General features: G+C 37.1%; 1 protein-coding gene across 1 annotated transcript in view; it reads right to left on the bottom strand.

Annotated features, from left to right (window-relative positions):
• MMS22L (MMS22 like, DNA repair protein) overlaps positions 1-12,375 on the bottom strand; it is a 97,069-nt gene continuing 84,694 nt past the window's right edge. Inside the window, exons 20-24 of the mRNA XM_032683930.1 lie at positions 8,408-8,619; positions 5,890-6,056; positions 4,401-4,497; positions 3,075-3,242; positions 1-750 (exon numbers count right to left, since the gene is read on the bottom strand). Of these exons, the coding sequence (XP_032539821.1) occupies positions 666-750; positions 3,075-3,242; positions 4,401-4,497; positions 5,890-6,056; positions 8,408-8,619 (729 nt within the window). The 3' untranslated portion in view covers positions 1-665. The remainder of the gene's footprint in view (positions 751-3,074; positions 3,243-4,400; positions 4,498-5,889; positions 6,057-8,407; positions 8,620-12,375) is intronic.

Genomic DNA, 12,375 nt, shown 5'->3' with positions numbered 1-12,375 from the left:
TATTACCCACAAAGACAACAGAGAGATTTTACACTGGAATCTGAAAGACTTAAGTGTTTTAATACAGGTGGAAGGTTAAGACAACTATATACATTCTGTGCAACATAAGCACAAACTCTCTCTTAACAACACTATACTGGCACAACATCAACATCATCATACTGGCAGAACTCCCAGTGAATACACTGCATTCAACAAGTTCAGTACTAGAGAGCACAGGTTTTTCTTATTCTGCTAAAATAATAAATTAGGAAGTACAAAGTTAAGATTTTCTTATGGACAGACTGAATAAGATTTTTGAAAGTACACTGTTAAGAGGGACAGGTCTCAATGTGAACTGAGTTGTGAAATTAATTCTTTGAAATCCTGTCTTGTATGTTGCAAGAGAGGCTCTGTTCATACAGACATTTAAATATGTAATAAATTAGCTGTATCTTTCAGTCACCATCCATCAGTATATTGAGTTAATCTTCAGATGCATGACAATATTAAATACCACAGAAATTTTTAAAATTAATACATAAATTGGGGGAAAAAAACAACCACAAAATTGATAAATGTATTTCCATTGTAAGATAAAGAACTTGTCTACTGTGTCGTAGAGTATAGTTTTAGGTATTGACAGTGTCACAACATCCAAGAGGAAAGAATTAATCACCAGCACACTACTCATCTGTCTCATTTTCCAGTTTTTGTATCTCATTTTGTCCAGCCTCTGCGAGGTAAGATAAGAGTCTTTTATAGGCTTCTCTGTTGAGAAAAAAAACAACAAAACAAACAAGAAAAATGTAACACATTACTTAAACAATCTCACACATCCTAGGAGTAAAAGCACATAATTCCCAAAATCATTGTTTACATATCGGGATATTAAAACATGGGAGCTACCCCCCACCTATTCAACTGTTTTGTTTGCTGTGAATTTTTTACTATGGACAGACTGGAAGAAGGATAAGAATTGCATTGCTCATGACTAGAAGTGTAGTGAAGATGCCTAGAAGTCTACTTGTTTAGTAAACTGCTGTGAAATAGAAATTCTTCATTTTAAAAGGCTTAGATGAGATTAGCATTCAGACTTCATCATGTTTGCTCTCTTATTTCTGCCTAAGAAATTTCTGACTCACACCACAGCCCAGTGATGTGAGCCACTGGCACTAAGGTGCAGGCTGGCACTAACACAGATTTAGACCAACATCCTCAACCAAGGACAACAACTGTTTTAAAATAAACCTGGAATTCAGAAGGGAACTGTCACTCAAGTTGATTTTCCAGAAGAGTGCATATGTGTTGATGAGACTTTTCACCTTAAGTTCATTCTAATACTCTCCAACCTAGACAATATAATTATTGTTAAGGTACTGTCTCTGACATTTAGGTATTTTCTAATTACGTATTCTTGTCATGAAATATCAACTTGAGCAAACAAAACTGAAGTTTTCATACTAGTTCTCTGCAATAACAACACTGGACATCACCACTATAATGCAACTTCTGAAGTTCGCTTCTTTTATATATACCTGGGTTTGCACTTCTGTGTCTACAGTAATTGCAGAGAATATATTAATATAATGTTATTTAGTGGCCAGGACTGAAGAGAGAAAATCAGATATTAGTGTTCTTACAATAAAATGCTCATGGATCATCTCAGACTGCTGCGTCATGGAGCATATTATAAATACGAATTATTAATACAAAACATTGACAACAGATTAGATAATACACAGTTTTAAGTGATGAGGCTAAAAAAAAATGTAATCAGTAATCTCCAAGCATATATTTCAGGAAGCTTAAGCAACCTGCATTCCTTCAGTATTTTATAGATTGTGGGATGAATTTTACCATAATAACAGAATTTAACAACAAAAAAAAAATTGGCTATGAAATACATTATCAAAATATGAAAAGCAGATAGTATGGAAATCCTGCATATAATGGTACATTCAGTTGACCCTGACTGAATTCTCTTAAATAAAAGCAAATGTATTTGTTGGTACCGGATAATAAAAAGTGAATAATACAATTACAAATAAGTTAAATATATTTTTCGTTAAATGGAAAATTAAAACCTTGTGACTACCCTTTAGAGTCTCATGGGTTACATCTTGCACAACTCTGTCTTTTGGACTTGTTATAGTCCCGGCTCTGCCAACACACACCTTAAAACTTCCCCAGGGTGAGGTGTCACTAGAATCCTAGCCTTTGACTAGTCCCAGGATGTGCATTAATGCAAACACTGGGGCCAGGTCCCGTCCCAGACAACACCGAGAGTCAAGGGCAGCCTTCCAGTGAGCAGTACTAAAAGGAGAAGCCCTTTTGGCTTGAGTGCCACACTAGGCAGAGCTTCCTGGAGTTTTGCAAATAAAAGGAGAAGCCCTTTTGGCTTGAGTGCCACACTAGGCAGAGCTTCCTGGAGTTTTGCAACAGTATTCGTACAGAGGTGCTGAAAGTACAGTGCTGCATCCGCACCTAGAGACACCACACTCTGTGCAAAGCTGCTCCCCTCATGTGCCATTTCCACCTAATGCCAGATGGATTCACAAGTCAAATATTTCTGTCCTAAGTTCTTGGGGCAGATGGAGGAAGTATGAGTCTGCTGTGCCTTTTGGAGCCAGCCTTTTCTGGACACTGACAACTCTTCTATGTTTAGGTTATGAGAGAACTCCTGAAATTAAGCTATGGGTATTTCTTTTCCAAGTATCTCAGATCATACTTGAATATACTATAATTTTATATATGACCCATAAAGTCCTCTAAAACAGGGACTGATAGGAAAATTATTTGGGGCAGGAATTCTTTATTCTATTTTGCAACATACAGTGGAGCGAGCAGAGGCAACGTGGCTTCACATAAATTCTGCTGAGGTGTGCAGACCCTAGTATCAAAACACCTCTGGAAATATTTAGCAAATATAGATGGCTTAAAACCACAAAATGCTTGAGTTAAGGCAGATTTCTGGCTGAACACCCTTAAAAAAATGACTCATTATCTGTGCTGCTGTCATAAAACTGCTTTTTTTCAAGAGAATAAACCTCTACTGCTCATTGTCAAAACCCAAAATTAAATAAAAATCAAACCTCTGTGCAGCATTTCTTCCAAGACCTTGTTTGTACTCCAAATCCTTCAGAGACTGTGTGATTGTGGGAATCAGGCTGGTAACTAACATCTGATCCAAGACTGCCACTGTTTCTAGTATGCTGAAAACCCGGTGATCATAGACAGCGGTATAATCCTGGATAAACTGCCTGAGGGGGACATAGAGGCATTTAATGCAGGGTCAAAACTAGATGCAGAGAACATGCCAAGAACAACTGAAGAGTCTAATCAGAACAAGCAATCTAGCTGCATGACAATTTTCATATTGTTACACTGGACTACACTACTTGGGATACTTTATTTAAACAAAGCTATGCTTTTGAAGCCTAATGCTAAAAATCCCACACGTTTATTTTTAAGCAAATTGGCAGATTCTGCTGCTATTACACCAGGGATGACTTGTTCCAAAGGACTGCACTTTGTAATGTGTCTGAATGCAAAATGAAAACATGTATTTATTATTTAATAAATAATATTTGTAAGGAAAAAAGATGAACAAGAGTTCTAGATTCAAATCTGCAGAAATCACATTGGCATTTCTTGTAAGGCTCCACTTGACCTTCAGCAGGGTAGACCGCAGGATGGAAGCACACTCATTTGCCTTCCTGAGGGTTTGAGGTCTTACAAGATCACAGATTACATTCAAATCAGAAGTAACACCCTAGGGATGACACATCCCATGGAGGTGGCGAAATCAGGTACAGACTGTCATGCCCACAAACATCCATTCTTATTTTGGAGAGTCTCTCTGAAGCTTTCATCTAGACCTGACCTAATACAGCAGCAGTGCTTAAGGATTGCAGAATGTCTTCAGGTGTCAGGTCATGCAGCTCTTCTACTGTATCCATGTTAGAAACAGGATTAATTTTGCATAAGTATGGAATAAGCATAATTTACATTATCATTGTTGCAAAAGCAAATAAAAAATCTAAGCTTGCTATATGAAGATTCGATCTCCATTATATGCACTTCAAATTAGGCACCCACATCTTTCACAGCACCTAACGCTGACCATCACCATTTCTGAGGAGTTTTTCCCACTGCAGCAGCAACATACCTCCCTACTATATATCTTTGAAAACAGTACCTCATCCATAAGAAAGTAGGTATGTTTCCCTCTTCTATTTTTTTCCTCTGGCTTTTTGGCCAAGCTGTGTTCAAAACTAGTGCCAAAAGTACCATTACTTAAATACCATAAACAAGCAACAATGCAGTATGTTAAGGATAGTTAGCTATTTAAAAAAAACATGTTTGCTGTCAATCGGCTTGCAGCAGCTTCGCTGCCAATTGGCATATTTTCTGGTTACCTAAATACAGAAGTCAGCTGGGTGGCATGTTCTCCTCCTGACCCTGCTTGGCAGCCTTCTACCACGTTCTGTACAATGTCTGTAGATATTTTTTTAACTGTAAAAGAAAAAAATCACAAGATTCACACAGAGCTCTTGAACTGACCATCTGGAGAATGTCTTTCATGAAGACTAAAATTTTTAAATGAGAAGAAAAGGTTTCATTTTACTTTGAGGCAAGTGAAATTACTGTGAAAACAGTTAGATTGGCTATAAAGAACAGAATGAGTCACAGATTTATGCAAAAGTCTTATTTTCACCACTATTATCCTTTAAACATGCAGATTTTTAAGTACACAATGGTCTTTTTAAGTAAATGTAAAGAGATACACACTTATTGGAAACAGAGATTTTATTTAAATGTAAGTTCTGTTTATATTCTTTAATCATTCCTATTTATTTAAAAGAAAGGTAGTCATAGCATTATATCCTGCCCTAAGTTATGTAGATCTAGTACTTTCAACGGTGAATATTGTTCTGAAATCCACCCTAACTTGTTTTTTAAGGGAAACAAACAAACAAACAAGCCTTCATTATTTTATTAATAATTGTTTTTAAATAAATACTCAAGTTGCAAGATACAGTTCTTCCTTTATAAAGGTGGAACTGGGCTGCAAGGACTTTTCTAGAAGGGTGTAGCAGAGGCCCATCCAGGCAGGCAGTGAGCTGGTGGCTACAGCAGCACAACACTTCCAGCACATTCTAATCCCCAGCCCATTGCAAGGTGGGTCCTCTCAGCTTCCAGCAGGTATGGCCGTAATGGCAAAAGAGGGAAGAAAGTTGTGTGATGATTCAGCTAATTTCCTAAGTACATCTTGTCCTTGAAACTGTTATAGACCAGAATCAAAAAGTACTTTATTAGAGAAAATTCCCAGGAGAAGTCAGAAGTGAATCCCAATTTTGCTTAATGCCTCTACTAGCAGCTTATGCACATTCATTATATAATGATAAAGTGAACAGAGTGCTTCGTTTTTTAAGAAACTAAAAATAAAGAAGTTCTTGCTATGAAACAAAGCATGCTAAAAAAAGAAAGAAGACTCAAAGATGCCTTCGGAGAGCAACATGCTACTTTTAATCCATTTATAATACATCTATGGGGAGAACACACGCCAGTCTTACTTGGTATCAAAGTTTTAGGTGGAAGAAAACTTCCACAGTTGCCAAGTCTAGATGAGAAGGACAGGGAGAAAGGAAATGCTCTTTGAAGAAGAGATTTGAGAAGTTGATTGGTTCATCAGAGAGCAAAACAAGGCAGGACTTCTCTGCCTCAAAGAGAGAAGTCCCAGACCAGTCAGTGGAAAAAAAAACCAAAAAAACTTGTCCAGTTTAGCTGGCCAGATGATCTTATTCACCTCATCTGAGAGTCTTAAATACTGGAATGAAAGATGCTCGGCAGTAAAAACATCCTACAGGTGTGGAGAGATGTACTTAAAGCAAACAAACAGCTCACCTTGTAGCTCATTAACCAATACCATGCATTTCAACACAGATGGGAGAACTAATTCAATGTCACATAGTTCAGTGCTCTGGGTTCTCTGAAGTACTTCAAGAATGAAAGCAAGAACGGAGGCCAAGCGAGGAGGTGGAGCACTGCCTTTGAACTGCATGTAGTTTTCACTGAGAAGACAAAGCAAACCAGAACAAAGTCTATAATTTGGTGTTTTTTCCATTCAATGCAAGGACCATATACCTTAAAATAACTGTAATATTTCAGCAAGAGGCCTATTACATAGATTTCTATCTTTATCTGGGCTCAAATAATGGATTCTATTTGTCTTAGTCTTAGCAACGACTCCCAATTTGTCAGAGGACAGTGATGCCTTCTGACTTCTGTTGAGAGGGAAGTGAGAAATAAGAGCTATCATAATTACAGTTAAAAAGCCAAGTGTGACTATAAAAGTTAAAATACAAAGGCAGCATCAGAGTTGAATAAATGAAGGAGCTGAGATTCTAAGATCCTAAACCAATATCCATAATGCAGCTGTTATTCAACTATGTTATTGAGCTTTTGTGCTTTTGTAAATTCACAGTCCAACTTGTGGTAACAGTTCTGCTGTTATACTGGTACTGTTATTTTATTTTTGACAACAGTATGTTGTAACGGGACACCAATGACTGCTTTTGCTCTGACAGAATTAACACAATCATCTCCAGTATAAAATCTGGCATAAAGATAAAAGGTTGATCTGCAATAGGAGCAAATTTTAACATCACACACAGGGAGTGTTCCAATTCAAACACCTTGATTTGTTGTTTTTCCACAAAAGAATACAAGAATACAAACTACTGTTGGTTTGACATCAATTAATGAAATCTGAAGACAATAAGTTTAAATTGAAGCATTCCAGACAGAAGAGTGCAGGTGAAAAGAATACAAGATTGGTTCATTAGTCAGCAACAACACTCCAAAAACCTTCAAAAAAAGCTTTTTAGATATTTAATATTAGTTACTGTTATCTACTCAAACAAGGTATGCATGTTTACTGAGCAATGCATCCATTAAAAAACCAGCATCATTATTAAAATTCAGTAAGGGGTGCTCTTACACCTTTCAAATGGAACCTGACTTTCAGAGCTCTGGGTACTTCATTGGACAGCTTCAGAGCACTGAAGCTATGTGTGTGACTAGGCAAATGAAAGCTGTAACAACTTTACTTCTATATTTCTTACATTATGTGGTCTTACTTTAATATTAGCAACTCTAAAATCTTCTATCCCATTAATTACTCTGAAAATTTCCCACATTTTTTTGGGGGTGCCCTTCCACTAAAAGTGGGGTGCTTTATTTTAGCTCTTTTATTGTAGCTCTGACATAATATCCTCCTGAAGGTGTGGTTCCATTTCCTCTGTGTGGCAGCAATATATTAACTAGCTTCCATATGGCAAAGTGGCCAGAAAACTGTACCTATTTGTTTACAGACCCAGCAACTGCCTCCTGACCACCCAACAGTTTGCAAATCAGTGTTGCTCACTTCCTCCACATTCTTCCCAGATCCCTAAGGAATGTTTCACATCTTAAAAATCACCAAGTGCCATTACAGCTTTGGAACTTTCTTTCCGCTATCAATCTCAATGTTCACACATGCATGCACACATTCAAAACTAACTTAATTAAGGTGACAAAGTTTGAGTATACATAAGTTAAAAACATGTCAGAACTAAGATTGTGAAATCTTAATTCACTCCTCTAATATGTGACAATACAGACTTTACTTACAGAATTGCCTATTATATTTACTCAAGATCAACTCTGAAATTATTTTTTTAATCAATACGTATACACACTCTTTAACAAATAAAAATCCAATTACCTTGGATATAAGCAATCACCTTGCATTCGATGGGGTTTAATTTCTTTCCCAACATGGACAAAAAGTATGAATTGTTCACTGTTCTGCAGTATATAAAACAAAGCTTCAACCTTTCAGCAGCAGGGACACAGATTTATAGCTGCTGTTGACATTGTGTGAGCAGTGACAGCACTGTACCATCTCCCTGTCTCTATGTCTTCCTCTTCCCACAGGCTCAGTTTTCCATTTCCCCTGGGTAGCTGGCACACCTGTGTATACCCTGACACTTACAGAGCGCAGGTAACTGTGCACAGGTAACTGTGGCAGCTATAAGCACTACCCCTCTGTGACCCTAAATACAATCTGAGACACAAATGTATGATGATGCATATTGGAATGTAATTCTTCTAGAAAATTACTTCCTTTTCATGTGACCTCATGCAGTAGTTTTTCTTATGGCCTAGAACCTTTATCCTTAATTACTGTCTCACAAGTCTTTCCAATTTTACTCTCCTGATGTATACACGCTGTCCTTCCTTTGCTCCCTGCCCAGCAACTCACAGGCTCTTCCTACAGCCATACTATCAGTTAACTGTGAAGAAAACAGAGGCATTCCCTCTCTAATTAGCTATTTCTGAAATCTGAATAAGTCATGTTTTTTACTTCACTAGTCCTTACCTTATGACATGCAAAGTGGTCTTCCGTAGACGGAGCATCTGTGGGGCTGTAATGGAACTGCATAAAGCAGTCAGCATAGGATGCTGTCCAGTACCAGGCACAGTCGGAGAAGAAGGGAGAAATCGTCCAAAATAGTGTCGAATAATGCTCCCAAGGAGTTGATTTAAATAGGCACCCTGTGTTTGAGACTGACAGCATATGAAGGACAGGCCCTGTAGAAGAAAATTATAGAAAGTGAGAAATTGAATAAATTTTTAACAATACTTTTGAATAAATCTTTAGCAACTGTAGGCTAAATACACACTACACGCTGCATAAACTGCTGCACACAGAGTAACTACTGCCTGTTAAATAAGCATCAGTAATTTGGTGCAGATATGACAGTCTGCAAATGAAGACAGAGGCAGGCAAGGCTTGCAAAAGAGAGAAAAATCTTTTACTAGATTAATTAATATATTGGAAGATAAGCTTTGGGACACGCAAGCTCCCTTTCAAATTTAAAACAGAACTTTAGCATTTCAGACCTGAGAACGTTTCTGTGCCCGAAAGCTCCTTATTTCTTTTTCAATCCTGTATGTGGTCTAACGAAGTATATTAGTCAGGTAAGATTTAAGAAGGGAGAAAAAGAATAAATATCTCACTTGTTTGTAAAAGACAGTGTGAAATTCTTGTATGAATGATATAGCAGAAAAATGAGCACTTACAATTGAGCTCCAACAACAAGAAATTTGCTCATAGTCTGAAAAAATTAGGGTAAATTAGGCACCATTTATAAGGGATTTAGAGTGGGTATTAAACTCTGTTTAAGATAAGGCTAAAACTGTTGTTATTCATCCAATATAAGCTATATTGATCCAGAGAAAAATCTATAATGAAAGTACTTGCCCAGAAAGTGCTTATCTGAACACTACCTGTAGTTACACAACATATACATGATCCATCCCTGAAAAAAAGAGTAGTACTCTTACTAGTATGGGTTGCCATAAGAGGAAGTTAAGAACTTGTTTCCTTCCCCCTGATTCCTGAGAGAAAGAAGAACAAATCACTAAGAAAAAAATAAACTCCCCTGATCTTCCATCTCAAGGGTCACAGTCAGCAGCACAAACAGAAGCCTCTTGAGAACAGTTTTGTCCAACAAGAATAATGATGTAAAGCAAGGTCAAGCACAAAAGTACTTCAAACTTCTATTAGACTCCAGTTTTGGTAGAAGGAGTATCTGCCTGAATATTTATGGTTGCTAAGGTAAATTAATACCCCCTAATATAGGAATGAACAGTTCAAGTTAAACTGCTTTTGTTCCCAGATACTGACAAAGAGTATTTCTGTACCTTTTTGAATTGGAGTCCCTCCCCAAAAACATTTTCATCTATACCTGCCTGTGGGAATGTGACAAAACAATTGTTTCAGGAAAATGCAGGCTGAGACATAGCTCAGGGTCTTGAAATGGGGAGTTCCCACTTTTGGTTCCACAGTAAACAAATACAGGAAACATGAGATTTCAAGAAATGAGGCACTTCACTACCTGCCTGAAGACTTGCTGTAGGTGGCTCTCTTGAACGCAGATTTGTTGCATTAAGGATTTAACTTCACACATTTCTAGGGCTCCTTGGTAATTTTAGCAAGACTCAGTGATAAAAAAACATACTTCCTCAACCGAGGCTTTGACTGAAAGTTCAGATTCTCTCCTCCTTTTGCGTACATAGCACAAAATTTTGTAGGAAAAAGCAGCTGCTGCTATATCAGAATTCTTAAAAACAAGAAGTCTGCTACTTCTTGGCAAGTAGCAGACCCAGAGAGACTGTTACAGATGACAGACTATTTAGTATGTAAGCTTGAGTGTTTGATGTTTTCAATACGATATTGCATCAGGCATAAAGAAGAGTTGCCTGTGTTTCTGTAGTACAGCTCATACAGAAAGACAGAACGTATTCCATAATCCAAATATCGGAACTGGCACTTCTAAGACTCTAGACTTTTAACACTAAAAATCCCCAAACATCTGTGATGAAGTCTATTAATTTATCTGATAAAAGGGACACAAAGAATATCACAATATTCCAGAGGATACCTGAAGGAATACATGAAGAACAGAGCACCTGTGAAGAGCTGTGAAAAACTAACAATAGTCACTAAAATGAGACTTCTTCAAATTGAAGATCAACAAATGCTACACAGTATCAAGAAAAACAGAAATTGGTTGTTATTAAGTAGTAAGAGCTTTTAAGAAATGATCCTAGAGATATTTAATAGCAATAAAAAGAAAAGAATATTAGAATTTAGATATCTGAAAGAATGCTGACTAATTTTTGCAGACCTAGTAATTTCATTTGAAAATGAACCAACAAACCTAGCCTGATCCTTCATAAAAGCATTTTTGTTTTTTGAGTTGAAGTAAATTGATTTTGGAAACTGCGTCCCAAAAAACTAGAAAAAAACTTAGATTTATCTTTTGGACACAAAGGCCCACTGAATTCAGCTCAACACTGTGTTCTTTATTGTGGACTACTCCTTTTCCTTACAAAGTGCAGAGAGCAACAGACCTGAACAAAGTCTGACAACACCATATCCCAAGTGGCACAAGGGATAAATTACCAACATCGCACAATAGCTGCAAATCTCCAGGTACAATGGCAAAACAACAAAGTAATCACACAGAAATTTCTTCTTTTAAATCCCACCCGTAATTAACCAGTAATACTGTTCATATGAGAGAAAAAAGAAACTCATGCTATTGGACTGCAGTTCCGGAGCAGGGATTTGAAATCAATCTCATCAGACCCCTAGGACAATCTCTACAAAGCAGATGGACTCTAAAGGGCTGATAGCGCAGCTTCCTTTTTCTTAACTATGTTCTTTAGCCATCTTCTGAGGTTAAAAAAAAACAAAGACATTTTAAGAGGAGATGAGAGGCATGACATCATCTGCTCCTCATTTTAGCAGAAAGGCAACTGAATCCTGTGCGTGTTCACTGCAGGAACCTTTTGTGGCCAGAGCTGCCTCTTCTGATTTATCTATGTATCTGTAAATCACCTGTGGAGAGCAAAGAACCGATTAGTATGGATTACTGGAACTATTCATTGCAGAAATGCCAAGCTACCTAATGATGACTTATATTATAAGTCCTGCTGTTGGAATAAATCTGCTGCTCACCAATTAATGTTGTACGATTCCTATTAAATACATACTATAATTCACAAAATGTATTAATAAGCTTGCTCAAATATCGGACCACAGATGTGGCTCATGGGAGGGCTTCTAAGGTCTGATCTCTGACAAATGCTGAGCCTGCACAGACCCATTAAAATCACGGGAAAATGTATGTGCCAAGCACTATTTAGAATGAAGCTCTTTTACCACTCTCTGTATTTACATAGAAATCAACAGTCTTCTGTATCGGACAGGATTCACACTGATAAATCAAGCAGGGTATCTTACCTTTCCTATCACTATGTATAAAATGCTTATTCCATGGATCCACACTGTATTCTGCAAGACATTTCTAAACTAATATTTCTTCTCCAAAACAAGTTTCATACACCACTTCAGTTCTTTCCCATATTTCTGGTAATGTGTACTAAAATTTCTCCAAATCATTCTCCAAGAAATCTACCAAGAGCCATTTCAATCTGAAACTTCCTATGATAGGCTTCAGCAATCCACTATCATACAAATCAACTGAACTGCTTTTTACAGTAGTGAAATACCTAGGGTTAAATTTTACATGCCTTACAGTCTCATAATTAGGAACAGTCCCATAAAATTGTAAAATGGCTGTTCATTCATGTTCTTCATGCTTTACTTTCTGAAGTCAGTTGTTCAAACAACTCTGAGGGCAATTTTTACATTATATCTCAATAGAATCTTTCTTAGGTCATCAAATATTATCAAAACAGATGATGCACAGTGATAGAAATAGTATCCAGACAGTAACTCTTTAGGCAAGAAAAAAAAAAAACAAAAACGTTTAA

Source organism: Chiroxiphia lanceolata, chromosome 3, assembly GCF_009829145.1.
Source record: "Chiroxiphia lanceolata isolate bChiLan1 chromosome 3, bChiLan1.pri, whole genome shotgun sequence".
In the NCBI taxonomy this organism is placed as follows: domain Eukaryota; kingdom Metazoa; phylum Chordata; class Aves; order Passeriformes; family Pipridae; genus Chiroxiphia; species Chiroxiphia lanceolata.
This window is presented reverse-complemented; position numbering and strand designations above follow the sequence as displayed.